This window comes from Grampus griseus (genome assembly GCF_964374135.1).
Source record: "Grampus griseus genome assembly, chromosome: 18".
NCBI lineage: Eukaryota > Metazoa > Chordata > Mammalia > Artiodactyla > Delphinidae > Grampus > Grampus griseus.
The window spans coordinates 47,800,278-47,821,624 of NC_139012.1; the positions used below are offsets into that span (position 1 = coordinate 47,800,278).

Sequence of the window (21,347 nt, forward strand, 5' to 3'; positions counted from 1 at the left end):
AAGAGGCAATTACAATTTTGATCCTCTAGATTCTTGCAAATTAAGTTTAATCAAATAAGAGCACTTAATCGCAATCAACAAACACACAAAGAAACAAGGCGTTGTATGGTGAAATGATCATGATAGAACAGAACAATAGATATAAACCCCCAAGACTCTAGATATTGAATAACAATTTTTGATGTTGAAGTAAATAACAGATGAGATTAAAGAGAGAGAAAGAAACAGGAAATTACCAAAAATGACGAAGTAGGTTTGAAAAAGAATTAAGATAGAATTTAAGGAAATGGAAGCATGATGGTTGAACATAAACATGTATTAAACAGCAGACTACATTCAGCTGAAGAAAGAAATGGTGAATTAGACAGTAGATCTAAAGAAATTGTCCAGTGCAATCCAGGGAGACAATAAGATAAGAAGTGTAAAAGACATGTTAAGAAACATGGAGGACAGGGTGAGAAGGGCTACCCCTTGTACCATGAGAGTCTCAGAAAGATAGACTCGAAGGAATGAATGAAAGACAATATTCAGAATGACGGCTGTGAGTTTTCCAGATCAAGAATCCATAGAATAGGAAGTACAGCCTATACCAAGCCAGATGAATAAAATGAAATTCACTTAACAAATATTGTAGTGAAACTGTAGAACACTACAAGACAAAATCTTAAAAGCAGCCAAAGAGAAAGATACAATCACTAATGCAACGACAGTTAGATACAGATGACTTCTCATTAGCAAAAATGGAAAATAGAAGAAAGTGAGATATTTGCAAGTGTTGAAAAAAAATTACTGTTCTCTTAATTTGGGGTATTCAGCATAAGCTCTTTATAGAACAAGGGCAAAATTAAACTAATTTCATGTAAACAGATAATAAAGGTGTTTTCTGTGAATATCCCTTTGTTAAAAGACCTTCTAAAGCAGAGATTGGCAGACTTTTCAATGGGCCAGATATTAAATATATGCAGCCTCTGTTGCAACTACTTAGCTCTGCTATAGCCATGCAAAATCAGCCACGGTCAGTAGGTAAATGAATGGGTGCAGCTATGTTCCAGTAAAACTCCATGTACAAAAATAGGTGGCCGAACAAGTATTGTAGTTTACTCACTCCTGCTCTGAAGGATGCATTTAAAGAAGCAGAATTTTTACTTAAAGAAAAAGTTGAGCGACAAGAAGGCATACCTACCGTGAAACTAAATGTATAGAAATGAAGTATACAATAAAACAATGTGTAGCTTGTTTTGCAGAGAAGGGGAGACAGAGCTTAACTATTGGACAAATTGTTAAGTAAATTGAATGATATGTTTAGAGTTCAGGTATTTTATATTCTCTGTATTGTTCAAAGGGGAGAAAGGGAGGTCAAGATATCAATTAACTTTAAACATCATTAATTTGTGTGATAAAATTACAAGTATAGTCAATAAAAAATAGTATAAGTTCCAAACTATAGAGTGAGAAATGGACTAAGAAAGACATATGAAGTAAAACAAACAGACAAAAACTACATGTAAAAGGAGGATAGATTAAACAGAATAGAAGAAATAATGTAAGTTGTGGACACAAATATTTTATAAATTATAATAACATTTTAAAAGACCATAAGATTGGACAAAAAACAAAATATAGTCTTATGCTGTTTATAAGAAACTAACCAATAACCCAAGGATATGGAAAAGTTTGAAGTAACAAAACAGTTAATGAAATACAAGGCAAATATTAATTAAAAGAAAAAGGGAAACTATGTTAATAACAGATAAAATAGACTTAAGGGAATATTATTTCATGATAAAAAGCTTAATTCACCAGAAAGATATGATTCAAAAATTTACATGTGCATTATAACATGGCATCAAAATAAACATGTAAATTATAGTAAACTATAGGAATAAGTTGACAGCATTATATTGGAAAACTTCAACAAAGTTCTCTAACTTATTCATGTGTCAAGCATAAAAATATTGCCAAAGATATGGGAGCTTTAAGCAATTCAATTAATTGATTTGATTTGATACATGTGTATAGAACCCAACCCAGCAATTAAAGAACACATATTCTTCTCAATCACAGGTAGACCTTTTGTCAAGTTAATCACATACTAGAGATTGTGAAACAAATCTTGATAAATTTGTAAGTTTCAGGTTTATTCATTGACCACAATAACATGAAGTTAGAAATAAAATTTTAAAAGGGTGACCTTTTAAAACCTTTTTAAAAAATTCTAAAAACATACTAAATAATTCATGTATCAAGGAAGAAATCATAGAAACAAACAGACCTGAAAGTACTGAAAATACATCAGAATTTGTGGGCCAAAATAATAGTCGTGTAAAGAAATTTATACCCTAAGTCTTTATATTAAAAAATCAGAAAGACAGGGTTTCCCTGGTGGCACAGTGGTTGAGAGTCCGCCTGCCGATGCAGGGGACACGGGTTCGTGCCCCAGTCCAGGAAGATCCCACATGCCGCAGAGCGGCTGGACCCGTAAGCCACGGCCGCTGAGCCTGCGTGTCCGAAGCCTGTGCTTCGCAACGGGAGAGGCCACAACAGTGAGAGGCCCACGTACGGCCAAAAAAAAAAAAAAAATCAGAAAGACAAAGTTAATAAGGTAAGCATCTGGACTTCAGAAATTTAAAAACAATTATATAATCCAGAAAAAATGGAAGGAAATGAAGGGGAAAAAATGACTTTAGAGAATTTTTAAGAACCAAAATGTGCTTATTTCAATAAGACAAGTTAATTAGATAAATTTCTGAAGAGATTAATCAAGAAAAAAGAGAAACAATATTGAGAATGTAAGGAATATAACTATAGATATAGAAGATGCTAATAAAAAGAGCATATTGTAAAAATTTGTAGGCCAGAATTGGAAAGGTCGATGAAATGGATAAGTTCCTAGGAAAAAAATTACATATTGAAACTGACTTTAAAAGAAATAGAAAGCTTGAATAGGTCTATGACTAATTTTTAATTTAATGACTTAAAATCTTCCAACAAATTAAATACTTGGCCCAGAAAGTTTTACAAATGAGTTTTCCCAAATTTTAATTAAACGATTATTCCAAACTAATAGAGTGTAAAAAAAATTATGACCAAATGTTCAAAAAGGTAAATTCTTCATGTCCAAGTTGAGCTTATCTCAGAAATGGAAGTGTGGTTTAGTATTAGAATATCCATGTCACTACATTAAGAGTTTCAATAGATTGAGAAAACATTTGATAAAATTCAACCGTTGTTCATCTTTTAAAGCAAGAACAATAAACTGGTTGAACCCTCTATCCCTAAATATGAAATGTAGGACAAAGGGAACCTTCTTTACCTAATAATGGAAATTTAACTTTTAGCTACTACAGTACAATAAGACAAGAATGAAAAGTATAAAAACTGAAAAGGAAGAAACTAATCGTCCATTATGTATTTCTTATTTTTAATAATTTTAATAATTTTCCTGTAGGTTCCTTTTTGCATTATTCATAGGAATAATTCGTAGGAATAATGCAAAAATGAACCTATAGGAAAATTATTAAAAATAAGAAATTTTATCAATGGAATGTATAGAATCAAATACATTTTTACACATTAGTTACAAAATATTGAAAAATCATAATTTTAAAAAAAATACATCATTTATAAGAAATAGGAAGAGAAGATACAGACAATAAATCTAACAAAAGATGTCCAAGACCTGAATGGGGTAAATTCTAAGTTTTTTTCAATAGACTTTTAAAAGATGAAACTTAATGGAGAGCCACATCATGTTCATAAATAGAAAGATTCAATATTGATATAAAGATATTGATATAAAGATATCAATTCTCAATCTACAGAATCAGCAATTCTGTTCAAAATCCTAATAAGCTTCTTCAAAACTCTTAATAAGTCTATTCTGAAATATAGATGACAAAGCAAAGGCCCAAGAATAGTGCAGTCATTTCTAAAGAAGAAAAGGAAGAAGAAGAAGAATATATAAGCTATCATAATTAAGACAGAGTGTTATTGGTGCAAACATGAATACATTGATCAAATGTATTAAAACAGCCCCAAAACATCAACATGTATATGGACACTTTAAATCCAGAAGAGATGGCTTTGTAGATCAGTGGGGGAAAGGATAGGCTACTTGTGAAATTGTTATGGGTCAACTCATTTTTCATATGAAAAAATTAAATTGGATTCCCAGCTCATTTTATTCACAACTGTATTCACAAATGTTGATCCCAGTTAAATAAAGTAGGTACTGAAATGTGAGCATCATTTAAAATTTTAAGAAGAAAATATGGAGGAATATTGTTGTCTTTGATGTAGGGAAGGATTTCTTAAATAATATATTAAAGGTATCAACAATAAGGGAAAAGAGATTTTTGACTACTACATAAATTTGAGAACTTCTGTTTACTGCAAGACAACATACATAAAGTACAATGACATTTACAATCCAGGACATATTTATAAAGCTAACAAAAGATTAGTATCCAAAATATTTAAAGAACTACAGTCATTAAGAAAATGATAACCAAATGGAACAGTGGATAAGCGATAGGAATAGGCATTTCATAGAATAGGAAATACAAATATTTTATAAACATGTGAGAAAATACTTAAATTAATAACATAGATATACAAGTTAAAAGCATGATGTGATACTATTATATACCTTCCATATAGGTAAAAACTGATGATAACAGTCTTGGTGAGTATGTAGGCTTTGATTATGTACTGACAGTGGGGGTGTACTTTGGCTCAAGCACTTTGAAAACACTTTCACATCACCTAGTGAGACTGAAGACAACCCTATCCTTTCATTCATCAGTTGTGCTCCTATCCTAGAAAGCAGTGGCTTTCAAAGTATTTGACCCTAACCCACATTGTAAAATAATATTTTATAATGGGACCCAGAACTCTTATATTTATATATTTTTTTGAACAGAAACAAGCAATACTTATCCTCACTGCTTATGTTATGTTCTAAAATGTTCTGTTCTCTTTCACTTAAAGAGTATCTTTCAACAATTTCTAAACAGATCTAAGAGCCAATGAGACCTGCCATTAAGAAAAACTCTTACACATATACACAGGGAAACATACAAAAATGTTTGTAACTGCATGGTTCATCATAGCCCCAAATTGGAAACAACCCAAATCCCACTGATAGGAGAATAAATAATAAAACACAAGTTATACATAAAAATATGGATGAATCTTAGAAATGTAGAGTGAAAAAAGCAAGTCATAGAAGTTTATAATAAAGGATAATGCAAATATAAAAAACTCAAAGATAACATTTATGATAATAGCCACGATTTCTGGAGGATTATACTCTAAATTTTAGACTTCTAAATTTTACATACATACACATACACACATTCATTTAAATTTACTGACTTTGGTTTATTTTGCTTTCTCTGAGAGAAAATGTGTTGTATAATGCTATAATGTGTATTTAAACTAGTTGTGGGAAAGTTCTTGTTATTACATTTAGTTATGTAGAAAACAAACTATAGGAGGAAAACAATTGTGAACTGGTGTATTTTATTTTCTTCCAAAATACACAGACATGAACACATACAGACACATGTGTATTTGTTAACATATATCTATATATTTTTGTATGTACATTTATTAATATACCTCTGTATTTTTTAGAGATATTTTAGAATTTTCTATTACCATAAAAAGCACGTGAGCCTTAGGAACCCAGGTAAATTATTGGTTATACCTTTGAAGTGAACAGTCAAAATGTGACTGACGTTTTAAAATCCTCTAGACTGGTAAGCCCATAGATCTTTCAGACAAGAGCATGTACCAGGGTGTGTCTGGAAGTTCTGCAAGCACTCAAAGAATTTCTTTTGGCTTTACATAGATGAAAGTACTTAGTGGCAGGGCAATTTATTTACCAACTGACTATATGGAAAACCAGGTCAAGAATAAGTTGATTAAAAAAGAAATTGTTGTCTTATAGATAACTATGTATATGGTTCACCCGTAACTTTCCTTTCTGGCTTCAAATTTTAGAATTGAAGTAACTAAGAGGCAATTATATCTAGAATAATGCGGTTTTCTAAACTTTTCTGTTTTAGGCTGCTTTTACTTCTCAAAATTTAGAATAAAAGAAAACTCCAAATTACTAATTGAACTGAGATAGTATTTTCAGACTAACTGCCTATTTCTGTGCTGTCTGTTGGTATTTTTCCAGCTAAAATTCTTCTAATAGTTATGTTAGAATAAGATATGTTTTCAATGAGATAGGCTTTTAAATGAAACTCTATAGTGCATTTTCCATAAAACAGAATAGCTTTAAGAACTACTTCAGACCTTATTTCTAAAGGGAAACATTATTTTTCTAGATCCTAAGAAGTAAATTTGACTTTTTATTGCCCAATGGAATATTAAAAGGGTGTGGCAATTATATCTGGTAATAGGTGATCTATTCAATGTTCTCATTGAAATGCATCCAGTCATTAAAGTAGAAAATTCACATCTGGAAATTGTATGCTTTAATAAGTTTGAAAAATAAGCTACATGATATATTTTTTATCTATTACCCGTTCCTCTTACTCATTTCCCTCAAACAAGAAATAAGCTTTGATTCCCAAATATTTGCCTAACCTTTGTCCTCCACAATCCACCTTTCCTTTCCCATCTCCCTTATACATACATACACAGGTGCACATGCACACACACATACAGATATACACACTTGTCTGTGAAACCACATGTCTTTTTTTTTTAATAGATCTTTATTGGAATATAATTGCTTCACAATACTGTGTTAGTTTCTGTTGCACAACAAAACTAATCAGCCATATGCATATACATGTCCCCATATCCCCTCCCTCTTAAGCCTCCCTCCGCTCCTCCCTCTAGGTCATCACAAAGCACCGAGCTGAGCCTATCTCCCTGTGCTATGCTGCTGCTTTCCACCAGCCAACTGTTTTCCATTCGGTAGTGTATATATGTCTATGCTACTCTCACTTCGCTCCAGCTTCACCCTCCCACCCCATGTCCTCAAGTCCTTTTTCTATGTTTACCTCTTTATTGCTGCCTTACTATTAGGTTCATCAATACCATGTTTTATTGTTTGTTTGTTTTTTAGATTCCATATATATGTGTTAGCCTACAGTATTTGTTTTTCTCTCTCTGACTTACTTCACTCTGTATGGCAGACTCTAGGTCCATCCACCTCACTACAAATAACTCAATTTCATTTCTTTTTATGGCTGAGTAATATTCCCTTGTATATATATATATATGCCACATCTTCTTTATCCATTCATCTGTCGATGGACACTTAGGTTGCTTCCATGTCCTGGCTATTGTAAATAGTGATTCAATGAACATTGTGGTACATGTCTCTTTTTGAATTATGGTTTTCTCAGGATATGTGCCCAGTACTGGGATTGCTGGGTCATATGGTAGTTCTATTTTTAGTTTTTTAAGGAACCTCCATAATGTTTTCCATAGTGGTTGTATCAATTTACATTCCCACCAACAGTGCAAGAGGGTTCCCTTTTCACCACACCCTTTCCAGCATTTATTGTTTCTAGATTTTTTGATAATGGCAGTTCTGACCTGCATAGGTTGATACCTCATTGTAGTTTTGATTTGCATTTCTCTAATAATTAGTGATGTTGAACATCTTTTCATGTGCCTCTTGGCCAACTGTATGTCTTTGTTGGTGAAATGTCTATTTAGGTCTTCTGCCCATTTTTTAACTGGATTGTTTGTTTTTTTGATATTGAGCTCCATGAGCTATTTGTATATTTTGGAGTTTAATCATTTGTCTCTTATTTCATTTGCAAATATTTTCTCCCATTCTGAGGGTTGTCTTTTTGTCTTGTTTTTGGTTTCCTTTGCTGTGCAAACGCTTTTAAGCTTAATTAAGTCCCATATGTTTATTTTTCTTTTTATTTCCATTACTCTAGGAGGTGGGTCAAAAAAGATCTTGCTGTGGTTTATGTCAAAGAGTGTTTTTCCTCTAAGAGTTTTATAGTGTCTGGTCTTACATTTAAGTCTTTAATCCATTTGGAGTTTATTTTTGTGTATGGTGTTATGTAGTGCTATAATTTCATTCTTTTACGTGTAGCTGTCCAGTTTTCCCAGCACCACTTATTGAAGAGGCTGTCTTTTCTCCATTGTATTTTCTTGCCTCCTTTGTCATAGATTAGGTGCCCATATGTGCGTGGGTTTATCTCTGGGCATTCTATGCTGTACCATTGATTTATATGTCTGTTTTTGTAGCAGTACCATTCTGTATTACTGTAGCTTTGTGGTATAGTTTGAAGTTGGGGAGCTTGATTCCTCCAGCTCCATTTTTCTTTCTCAAGATTGCTTTGGCTATTAGGGGTCTTTTGCGTTTCCACATGAACTGTAAAATTTTTTGTTCTAATTTTGTGAAGAATGCCATTAGTAGTTTGATAGGAATTGCATTGAATCTGTAGATTGCTTTGGGTAGTATAGTCATTTTCACAATATTGATTCTTCCAGTCCAAGAACATGGTATATTTCTCCATCTGTTTATGTCATCTTTGATTTCTTTCATCAGTGTTTTATAGTTTTCTGAGTACAAGTCTTTCGCCTCCTTAGGCAGGTTTATTCCTAGATATTGTATTCTTTTTGTTGTAATGGTAAATGGGAGTGTTTCCTTAATTTCACTTTCTGATTTTTCGTTGTTGGTGTATAGAAATGCCAGAGATTTTGTGCATTAATTTAGTATCCTGCAACCTTACCAAATTCATTGATTAGTTCTAGTAGTTTTCTGGTGTCATCTTTAGGATTTTCTATGTATAATATCATGTCATCGGCAAACAGTGATAGTCTTACTTCTTCTTTCCCAATTTGTCTTCCTTTTATTTATTTTTCTTCTCTGATTGCCATGGCTCGGACTTCCAAAACGATGTTGAATAATAGTGGTGAGAGTGGACATCCTTGTCTTCTTCCTGATCTTAGAGGAAATGCTTTCAGTTTTTCACCATTGAGTATGATGCTTGTTTGTCATATATGACCTTTATTATATTTAGATAGGTTCCCTCTATGCCCACTTTCTGGAGAGTTTTTATCATAAATGGGTGTTGAATTTTGTCAAAAGCTTTTTCTGCATCTATTGAGATGATCATACGGTTTTTATTCCTTAATTTGTTAATGTGGTATATCACTTTGATTGATTTGCATATATTGAAGAATCCTTGCATCCCTGGGATAAATCCCACTTGATCATGATGTATGATCCTTTTAATGTGCTTTTTGCTAGTATTTTGTTCAGAATTTTTGCATCTATGTTCATCAGTGATATTGTTCTATAATTTTCTTTTTTTGTGATTTCTTTTTCTGGTTTTGGTATCAGAGTGATGGTGGCTTTGTAGAATGGATTTGGGAGTGTTTCTCCATCTGCAGTTTTTCGGAAGAGTTTGAGAAGGATCGGTGTTAGGTCTTCTCTAAAAGTTTGATAGAATTTGCCTGTGAAGCCATCTGGTCCTGGACTTTTGTTTGTTGGAAGATTTTTAATTATGGTTTCAATTTCATTACTTGTGATAGGTCTGCTTATATTTTTTAATTCTTCCTGCTTCAGTCTTAGGAAATTATACCTTTCTAAGAATTTGTCCATTTATTCGTGGTTGTCCATTTTATAGGTTGCCTTCACTTTTCCTAACTTATGTTGACTTTTTAGCAGCTGTCGTCTTATAGCTGGTGCTTAACGTATGCTGCATCAATATGAAGCCACATGGTGGAAAAAATATAAACTGTAGATAGCTTTCAAGTCTTGCTTCTGCCTCTTACTTTCAGTGTAGTGAACAAGCACACAATCATTCTGAGTCAGAATGGAGGATGCAGATTCCATTTTGAGGAAAGGAGGGATTGCATATTAAAATATGTATTATTGCAGCTGGTATTTCGTAGCTTAGCAATAATATTTAGTGTTACTATATGTCACGAACTGTGAAGAATCTGAGAATTTATCAAAGTTTCATGATTTCCATAGTTTCGTAGATGTTGGTAAAGACAAAAGACCATGGGGTCAGAAACAAAGAATGGTTTATTACAGCACTGGTCATAGCTAGAGTAAATATTTTCATAGATTACTGATCTCAGGTTCCCACAGGGCAATGTGAAGAGGGCTGGGTTTAATACCTACACACATAGTGCTTTGTATTACTGGAAGGAAATCCTGAATTTAGGGAACCCAGTCGTTTTTCAGAATTAGTAAGACTATTTGACCTTTGCTCCAGTTTATCATACTGGACAGTAAACAAATCCATTTGCTTAAGAGGTAGACACTACCTCTACCAAGAGTGTTCACTATATAAATATCTTTGAAAAAATAGTGTGGAACAAAGGTGCTTCATTAGTACTTGTATCTTAGAGTACTTAGTTTCGCACTCTCTTACTTGAAAGTCTTTAGTTGTTTCCTACTTCCTTGAAAGAAACTCTAACCCCCTATCTTGTTCTAGAAGATCCTAAATGATCAGGCCCCAGCATATCTTCTGACCTCATCTAACACCACCATACTGGCCTCTTTCTTTTCTCTCCAACCCACCAACAGCCTTTGCATTTGTTTTTTCCCAGATCATTATCTGGGTAGGTCCTTGACTTTGAGCTTGAATCAAATCAGAAAGGGAGACCTTATGTGACCACTAATGTAAGTTAACTGTCCAGGCATTCTATCACATCATTCTTTTAATTTTTTTTTGTAGTACTATATTTATTAAAGATTTTAATTGTTTATCATCTGTCTTTGCCTCCTGTCCCACCCTATCACACAGAATGTAAACTTGTTTTAGAACTATATCTCTATTTCCCAAGTCTTTAGGTTAGTACCATTTACTCTTCAGTCTCTCAGTAAATGTTTATTGCATGGATGGATGAATGGATGAGTTTAATATTCCCTTTATTCTGTGCTTTTTATTCCTCCTTTTTTCTTTGCAATTTTCCTTTTATTGTTTTGATCAATAATACTTTATTTTGTTTTTTATTTTATTTCTAAAGAAAAACTTGCATTATCCCTAGGGTAAAGAAAAAAGAAGAATATTATAGTAAAGAAGAAATTAAAGCCTCCCCCCAAAATAACATTCCACCTACTTGCTAAAGTTTAATTATATACTTTTCTACTTAATTCTATTAGTGATAAACTAGCAATTAGATAACCTGTTTGGATTCATTGGTCCTGAGAATATGGTCTCCACAGGAGAGTGTAATATTATGCCATGCTGTTTGTTGGCACTTTGAAAAATCTGTGATTACCTGCTAATTCCCACAAATGCCACATGAGTGGCATTTCTTGATTTGCATAAAAATTAAAAAAATAAGAAAGTAACTAATCACATATCTATTGAGATCTTCTTATGGTTCACATGTCATTATTGGTTTTGATGAACAGTCACAGGACCTGACTTTGAAATGCTAAATATTTCTTTAGTCATCCTTATGACACTTCTCTCTGTATGAAAGAAATTGTTATATAATGGTTTGTAATATAAGGTAGCCATTACAAAATTTCAGCTCTTTTCTATCATTTCTTCCGTGATTATTTTTCTCGTACTCAATAGTTTAATTAGCAGAGGAGGTACGGGAGACTAATACATATTCTAGACACTCTTTTGGAAGTATGTATAGGAAAACGGTTTTGATTTGTAAATTAAATGCTCTTTTATCTTTAGTTTCTGTCTTCCTTCTCTTAGTTGATTTCACTAACATGCAGGTGTTTTAAACATAACAGTTGTATTTTTACATACATAACACATTTAACAAAGGTTCATGTGCTAATATTTTAAAAGATTGTGTTACTAATATAAGAAGTAGCCATTACTTAAAGGACATTTAATCACAATTCTACAGATTAATAATTTTCCATTTTCTTTGTGGAATCCCTGTGGTTAATATTGATCATTTTCCAAAATTTGTTTGTAATAGCAAGCAATGAAGGACAATTTCAAAAAAAGAGAAGCAGAGGAAAAAGAAAAACGTGCCAGGATAGCCAAAGAATTGGCAGAGAAGGAAAGACTTGAACGCCAACGAAAGAAAAAGCGCCTATTAGAAATGAAGACTGGTGAGTACTATCAAATTTGCTATTTATACTGTGTACACCAAGATTAATATGGCTTACTTTATCAGCAGTTTAATATACTTCTGTGAAAAAGGAAGACAAGATTGCTTATTTGTATAGCTAAACAGTAGAGCAATTCTTTCTTTTATGGGCTTTCCCCACTTTAGTTTACTAACAAGTAGTGTTTTAATTCTGATATTGGTCATAGGTGATTTTTGTCCTCTGGTGTACTATTGTAGTTCCATTATATTAGCAGTTCTTTGGCAACTACTTAAATAACCAGTTCTTTGGCTACTACTTAAATAACCAATCTGCAAGAATTTATGTCAGTGAATAAATTAACTATAGGAAACTGTGGGAAATTCTCTGGGACAAGTAACCTGTTTTCTTTAACAAAATACTCTTAAGGAAGGGGAAAATATGATGGAGGGGAAACTTACTGATTAAAAGAGACTTAAAGAGACATATCGACTAATTGTAATAAATGAAACTTGTATATACTCTGATCCAAACAAATGTAGAAAAAAGTAGTCTGAAAAATTTCAATACTTTATTTTTTCTTGTAGACGTGACAACTTTGTTGTGAATATGTTTTAAAGTCTCTTTTAGAGACTCGTACTGAAAGTTTATAGATGAAAAGATATTATATCTGGGATTTCAGTCAAAATAGCCTAGCATGACTGGAAAGTAGGCAGGTGTATAGATGACACAAGATTGGCTGTAAATATTACATGGTAAAGTTGGGTGATGGGTACTTGGAGGGTTGGATGTGTTCACTATACCATTTTCTCTACCTTTGTATTTTGAAATTTTCTGTTTTTTTTTTAAATTATTTTGTTTATTTATTTTTGGCTGTGTTGGGTCTTTGTTGCTGCGCACAGACTTTCTCTAGTTGCTGCGAGTGGGGGCTATTCTTCGTTGCAGTGCGGTGGCTTCTCTTGTTGTGGAGCACGGGCTCTAGGCACGCGGGCTTCAGTAGTTGTGGTACATGAGCTCAGTAGTTGTGGCTCACGGGCTCTAGCGTGCAGGCTGAGTAGTTGTGGCGCACTGGCTTAGTTGCTGTGTGGCATGTGGGATCTTCCTGGACTAGGGATTGAACCTGTGTCCCCTGCATTGGCAGGTGGATTCTTATCCACTGCGCCACCAGGGCAGTCCCTGAAATTTTCTTTATTAAAACGTTCTTGGGGGCTTCTCTGGTGGTGCAGTGGTTGGGAGTCCTACTGCTGATGCAGGGCACACGGGTTCGTGCCCCGGTCTGGGAGGATCCCACATGCCGCGGAGCGGCTGGGCCCGTGAGCCATGGCCGCTGAGCCTGTGCGTCCGGAGCCTGTGCTCCACAACGGGAGAGGCCACAACAGTGAGAGACCCGCATACAGCAAAAAAAAAAAAAAAAAAAAAAAAGTTCTTTTAAAAATTTAAAAGAAAACGTAGAAAAACTACTGTTTTACAGAGACGTATATGTATATTTTCTAAAGCTAAAAGTTACCACTAAGTTAGAAGCAAAAGAATTAAGTAAATTGTAGTTATATTTTTACCCTCTCAAAATTCTGTCTCTTCCACCTCCAAGCCACTAAGGATTGCAGAAAACTTTAAAAATCCATCAACTTCACTGCTCAATTACCATAGTTTACAACTCAGGGCTGCAAATTCACCTAAGGTTTCCCTGGGGTAAACCGAGATGCCTTTTTTGCCTTCTTTACTTTCACTTTTACAGGCATATTTTATCTTTAATAAAGCAAGCTGAGTATCTTAATGTATTGTACATGTTTCTTCTAGGGGAAAAAATTATCCAAGCACAATTTCTTGTTCACAGGAGTACATTTGAAATTCAGGAAGTGTTCTCAGAAGTATCTTAAAGTGTTAACAAAATGGAGATCAGGAAAACTTAGCACTGATTTTTAAAAGAAACTTCTGGACACCTTTTTAAAATAATGTATTACTGCCTAATTTACCAGACATTCTGATATTTGAACATTAGCTCATTTTGTGTTGGTTAACAAGTCATCTAGATGGGTTACTTGATGGCAGATTGGCTGTGTACTGTTTGTGGGTTTTACCTAGGGGTCTGTCACACAGAGCCTTTTTAGCAATCAGTCTGGAAAGTTGAAACCTGACAGGAAGCAAAAATTTTAATGAAACCTCACATCCAATGTAATCTTAATAATGTTTTTATTTAAATTTCTATTTCTCCTGAAGGAAGTTTTCATTTTTAAAGATAATTAAGTTTATTTTATTTTCCAATTTGAAAATAATATTTTCATGTTATAGAAAATCACCTAAAAAGTATTGGATCAAAGACCATTATCCATAATCCAAAGAATCACTGTTAATATTTTGACACATTTTTCCTTCAGTTTTAAAAGCTTGTACCTTTTAACAACGTGAGTTTAGTGTCTCACATTACCTTGCTGAACTTCCTGAATGTTTCATGTTTTACATAACTTGTGATTTTTAATTTTTAATTTGTAATATCTATGTCGTTGCCTCCACTGGATATACCATGTTGCATTTGTCAATGTGAGGTCATAGAACAATAGTTATTTCCAACTTTTCAGTGTGATATTTATTTATTTATAACTAATTGAAAATATTTGTAATTATTAGAATATGGAATAGAAAAGGGTAAATATTTTTAAGACTTTTGGTGCATGTTACCAAATTGATTTCCAGAAGTATTATTCTAATTTCACCAACTTTTAACATTTAGTTAGTTTACGAATGTGTCTTAGTTGAGTATTCTCATTTTTTAAGGTTTTTGTTAATTTAATAGATTAAAAAGTTGTATTTTATTATCTTCAGTTGCATTTCTTTGAATATTACTGAATCTGGACATTTTTTCAGTGTTTATGGTGCATTTGTATATCCTCCTTGGTGAATTGTGTTGTCTTAGTCTTTTTCCTAATTGATTTATGTGTTAGTTTATTATGCATCAATATTTACCTTTTAAATAGATTTTCTCAATTTGGCTTTTTATTTTTATATCTTGACATGTGTTCCTTTTTATGTAATGTTTTATTATAATCGTTGTTTTTGTGATTTTTTTCTATCACCTTTAGGTTTAGAAAATCATCCCTTCAGCAATTTCATATTCTGCTTCAATCTTTTTTTAGTTTAAGTTATTCATAATACTATTCTGCTCCATTTACTTGTAATTCTTTCTTAATCATTCATATATTTGATGTATAATTTTTAATTTACCAGGGTCTGTTTCTGAATTCTATCAAAACTGTTCTAAAATTTGATGATCAATTATGGCTAATAGCTGGTTTATTTTGTTTTCAGATAGGTAATTTTATGTTGAGGTTGTTACTTTTCTATTCTTAATTATTAAAATAAATTTGAATATTTTTGATTTTTCAAATAAATTTAAGGAAAGTTTTCTGTTACATCTTTTGTAAATTGGAGCTCATCTTATTCGACCTATTGGATTATTTTATGAGATTTTTCTATACTATCTCTTCCCAAACATGGTCTGGAAATTATCGTAGATGGGTTTCAAATAAATGTAAGGCTCTCACTTGATGGGAGCTCCCAAAGCCTTTATATGCAGAGGTCCATATGTACCATACATTTTGACATTTTCCGGGAGAGTATTCTTCAAAGGATAGTCTGGCTAACATTGATTTATATAAACAATATTAAATAAATACTTTAATACTATATATTATGTGAATATTTTAATAGATTTAATCAATCATTTGATAAAAGATCATATAGCATTTGATACAACAGAAAGCTATGATGCAGTTCTTTTGAAAATTTTGGAAATCAACTTTGAATTATTTTCCTGTACTGTAGAATTTTAAAGAATTTAGGGCTATATCCCAAATTTCGTAGCACCTAAATATATAATTTTCTCACCGAAGTAAAAGACCTCTTCTAAAATCCCAGTAAATGATGATTATTCTGAATGGTCTTTAATTTTCCTTTAACCATAACATGATTATTAGCATAGAAAAACAAAATATTCAGTCTCAGTATTAATGTAGTGGTTATAGCCAAGTAAGTCATATAAGAATCAAATATATTATTACTATTTGTTGATACCTTTTTTCATATTTAAAAATAGTACAAATATGAAGTCACCTTTTCCTTTCCATATTAGATGTAGAACATGCTTTTCGTCAATACATTGTATTATTATGAAAAATATAATTGCTATGGTCTTCCATTATTATTTTATTGGTATAGAAAAAATTAATAGCTAGGCCACTTTTGTTTCTTTCATTCATCAACAGTTTTTTTTTCCTATGTGCTGTGATTGCAGTGGTAAATAAGGATAAATAAGGTTTCTGCTGTGATGAAGTTTATAATTATAATGAGTGAATCAGACAACCACATATGTAAGATAATTTCAGATTATAAAAAGTTATGAGAAGTAAGGTAAGACAGGATAATGAGATGAAAATAGAGACTGGCTGTGTTGGTGTGTGCTGGAGATGAAATTTGGTCTTCAGAACTAAAGAGAATATTAATGTATATCAAACTTATTCATTTAAAATATTGGTTTTAAAACTCCTTATAAACTGATAGGATAACCAGTCTCCTGTATATTTACTATGCTATATATGCTAATAGTAGGAATTTTTTAAACATCTTATTGTGAGGATCAGCTAAAACTTTATATTATTTTTCTTTCTGGGTGTTATATTTTCATACAGAATATGGTATTGCTCTAATCTTTGTAGAAGTTGTTGCCCTGGCTTTCCTTTTTTCAAAAGAATGTAGAAGGGCAAATTGTTCAATTTATTTATTTATTTTATTTTTTTTATCTTTATTGGAGTATAATTGCTTTACAATGGTATGTTAGTTTCAGCTTCACAACAAAATGAATCCGTTATATATATACATATAGTAGTGTTTTGCCACCTCTCTGGACCAGGAACTTCTTGTTTTTTCTTATTTCTGTATGTAGAACACATACCCCTGAATGATAGAGAAGGAGAAAAATCTTCACATAACCCTACCCTAAACCCACAGGAAGCTTCCTTCCGTATATTTTCATGACTTTAGTATTTTCACCATGCAAATAAGAACTGTGTTTTTTCACAGATGTACAAACTCTTGTACCATCACCCGAGGCAGTAGAGTAAATTCAATCCCTGCTTTTCTTATCCATCATAAATCACTACTTGCCCTTGGCAAGACAGCAAGCAACTATTTTCAAGTCTACTATTTATTATCACTATCATTTCAGAATCTTATTTTTGTTAGTAGAATGAAAATAAACATGGGATGGTGGGCTGTTTCCCTAAGAAGAAAAATGAAGCATTAAAAATCCTTTTGAGCAGCAAAACTAAGAAGCACAGCATCTTGTATTATGTAATGGCATTAAAAGGTCATTTGTCTCATTTTTGTTTTCTTTAAAAATGATGAGCCTGGAGGTCTCTTAAATATTCACATACGCAGTTGTGGTTATTTCTGTTGAATGATTTGGTATTACATTAAACAAACAAGCAAATTAACTACATTTTCATGATGTCCTTGTTTAATTGGTTGAATTTTGAATACATTCTCTGAGGTTGATGTTTAAATTTGAATTATTTTTATTTAGAAGATACTGAAAGTATTAAACATCTGATGTAGAAATTAAAGTGTAGACAGTGAAATTTATTTAAAGTGTGTAGCTATCCTTATGTGTGATCATTTCTAGTAAGACAAATAGTGATTTTATGTGATTATGTACAACTTTTTCAAAGCTGCACTTCTGTTTCTTAATCATGGAAATGAATAGGGTGTTTGATAATAGAATTCAAATATTATGCTTTAAGACTTCCTGAGTATGTAAGTTGATTCACTTAATTTTTAAATAGCACATCAGAATGGTCTTGAAATGGACCCAGTGTTGTATAATTATGTTTTGTGAAGGAAGTAAATAAGAGCTTATTTAATGGAGCAATAAAAACTGTATGAGCAGCTTCTATATTTTAGTCTTTAGGTTACAATTTGTTTATTATTTATTAGACTTAAATGTCTCATTTGGTACAACTTCAGTCTATTAAATAAAGAGATAATTAGCTTTTAGAAATCTGTTGTTTACCTACATGGCCAAAACTGCTCCTTTGTTTTCCATTCTGCAATTTAGAATAACTAAGCAATTAGGCCTCCATTTTAGAGGAAGTACATATTACAGAAATACTACTTGGGAATGTCTCTGCCAGTCTCAAAGTTATGCAATTAATGTGTGTACTTGCTTTCAAAGGCTTGACAATTACCGTGTCCTCTACATATATCGTAAAACTTAGATTATTTTCCATAATTGCATACATTCTAGTTTTATAGAGTAGTGTTTTCAGTTTTTTAGCATCTTTTGGCCATTTATGCATGTCAAACAGTTTTAATTATTTCTCTACTTAGAAGAATAAATAAATTAGATTGCATTGGCATTGATTATTTCTCTTTTCTTACCTTCATCTTTTAAGGAATAATAATAATAATAATAATAAAAGCAACAACACCCACTACTACTGCTATCATTACCACTACCACCACCATTTTATGTATCACATATTTGCCAGGCTCTGTATGTGTTCATTATTGCATGTAATAGTTGCAGTGATCTTAGAAGACTATTTTTATCAAAGAGTCAGTTAATTCCTTTTGTACATGGTCACAGTTTTAGCAAGAAGTGAAGCCAAGACTCATGTTTTCTGACCAGAGGTCATGTTTTTATTTTTAGTTCTTTAAATTTTTTTAATTGAACTATGGTTGATTTACAATATTGTGTTATTTCAGGTGTACAGCTTTAGATTCTTTTTCATGATAGGTTAATACAAGATATTGAATATAGTTCCCTGTGCTATACAGTAAATCCTTATTATTTATCTATTTTATATATAGTGGTGTGTAGCTGTTAGTTCCATAATGCTAATTTATCCCTCCCCCTTCTCCTTTCCCCTGTGGTAATGATAAGTTTGTTTTCTATGTCTGTGAGTTTGTTTCTGTTTTGTAAATAAGTTGATTTATATTATTTTTTTAGATTTCATCTCTAAGTGATATACTTTTCTCTCTCCATCTGACTTACTTCACTTAATGTGATAGTCCCAGAAGTCGTATTTTAACTATTGTGCTGTTATTCCTTTACCACTGATGACTTAACCATAATGTAGAAAATAGGGACCAAAACAATTTTGGTAATTGGTGACTGGCACTAGACTATACCTATGTATTGTATACGTTTGTTGAGAATTGTCTTCCCTTAAAACCTGTGAGAGGGACAACTATCTCTTTAGTGCCATATCAATGGTTTTAAACTAGATAGCCTCTTCCTCTGTCTTGGGAAGTTTTGAGAGAATTGCCAAATTAGGAATGCTTCCCAAATGCTTCAGATTCTACTTTGATTCTTCCGCTTATCCAAAGATTTGTATATCCCAATGCCTAGAACTAGCACCTCCCTGCCCCACTTTTTCTTTTTAATTTTTTTATTGAAGTATACATGATTTACAAGAGGTTTAATTTTTTTAATTTTTATTTTATATTGGAGTATAGTTGATTTATAATGTTGTGTTAGTTTCAGGTGTACAACAAGGTGATTCAGTTATACATATACATATATCCATTATTTTTCAGATTCTTTTCCCATATAGGTTATTACAGAATATTGACTAGAGCTCCCTGTGCCATACAGTAGGTCCTTGTTGATTATCTATTTTATATACGGTAGTGTGTATATATAATCCCAAATTACTAATTTATCCCTCCCCCCACCCCACATTTCCCCTTTGTAACCATAGCTTGTTTTTGAAGTCTGTGAGTCTGTTTCGATTTTGTAAATAAGTTCATTTGTATCTTTTTCTTTTTGAATTTTATTTTATTTATTTTTTTACATAGTAGGTTCTTATTAGTTATCTATTTTATACATATTAGTGTATATATGTCAATCCCAATCTCCCAATTTATCCCCCCACCCTCACCCCACTTTCCCCCCTTTGCATCCATACATTTGTTCTCTACATCTTTGACTCTATTTCTGCCTTGCAAACTGGTTCATCTGTACCATTTTTCTAGATTCCACATACATGCATTAATATATTTGTTTTTCTCTTTCTGAATTACTTCACTCTGTATGACAGTCTCTAGGTCCATCCACGTCTCTGCAAATGATCCAATTTCGTTCCTTTTTATGGCTGAGTAATATTCCATTGTATATATATACCACATCTTCTTTATCCATTCATCTGTCAATGGGCATTTAGGTTGCTTCCATGACCTGGCTATTGTAAATAGTGCTGCAGTGAACATTGGGGCATGTGTGTCTTTTTGAATTATGGTTTTCTCTGGGTATATGCCCAGTAGTGGGATTGCTGGGTCATATGGTAATTCTATTTTTAGCTTTTTAAAGAACCTCCATACTGTTCTCCATAGTGGCTGTATCAATTTACATTCCCACCAACAGTGCAAGAGGGTTCCCTTTTCTCTAAACCCTCTCCAGCATTTGTTGTTTGTAGATTTTCTGATGATGCCCATTCTGACCAGTGTGAGGTGATACCTCATTGTAGTTTTGATTTGCATTTCTCTAATAATTAGTGACGTTGAGCATATTTTCATACGCCTCTTAGCCATCTGTATGTCTTCTTTGGAGAAATGTCTATTTAGGTCTTCTGCCCCACCCTGCCCCTCTTGAAGGAGGGATTTTTCAATAGTCTAAATAGTTCTGGGCCCAGAGCTCAACAGCTCTGAAAGGGGTGAAACTGTCTTCAGTATTTTCACTGTTTGACCCACGTTAGAAGTTAAGGACCCAGGGAACTTGCAGTATAGTATTTTTGAAAGGGCACAAACACCTTAGTGTGCTTTACTGGAGCACAAATGCCCTGAGACACCCCGTCTCCACCCCCCATCTCTACCATGTGACATTTTCTTTTTCTGATGGTATTAAGAGACTGAGACCCCATGAATAGTATCAAGGGGTGTCTGGTGGGAGACTTTTCCTAGAGAGTCTCACTAATAGTTATACAGGTTTTCATTTGTGTGCAGGAGTCTCTCACTGGAAAACACAGCTTCAATTTGTGGAAACTCATTTAGAGAATAGCTTTTGTGTGCACTCATAGATGGCTTCTCTGTGTAGCTGTGCAAGGCTCACATACCATTTTCTCTCCTTCCAAAATGCCCCAGAGAAGAGAAATTAGGAGAGGAGGCTCTCAGACTTCTCTAGCACAACATATCTTGAAACCTTGATTCTTTTTTTTTTTTTTTTTAACTTTGAGCTATGTGTGTAGTTCTTTGTTAAACATCATTATGGTACATCCTCACACTGATTGGTTTACTGCTCATCCAATATTTAAAAACCAGGGCTTCCCTGGTGGCGCAGTGGTGGAGA

At 32.8% G+C, this 21,347-nt stretch overlaps 1 protein-coding gene across 4 annotated transcripts in view; it reads left to right on the forward strand.

Moving 5' to 3' along the window:
- DIAPH3 (diaphanous related formin 3) overlaps positions 1-21,347 on the forward strand; it is a gene marked incomplete at both ends in the record, with an annotated part of 549,577 nt that overhangs the window by 370,428 nt on the left and 157,802 nt on the right. For all 4 annotated transcript variants that reach the window (XM_082675745.1, XM_082675746.1, XM_082675747.1 and 1 more), the window contains one exon: positions 11,899-12,034. In XM_082675745.1, the coding sequence (XP_082531871.1) occupies positions 11,899-12,034 (136 nt within the window). The remainder of the gene's footprint in view (positions 1-11,898; positions 12,035-21,347) is intronic.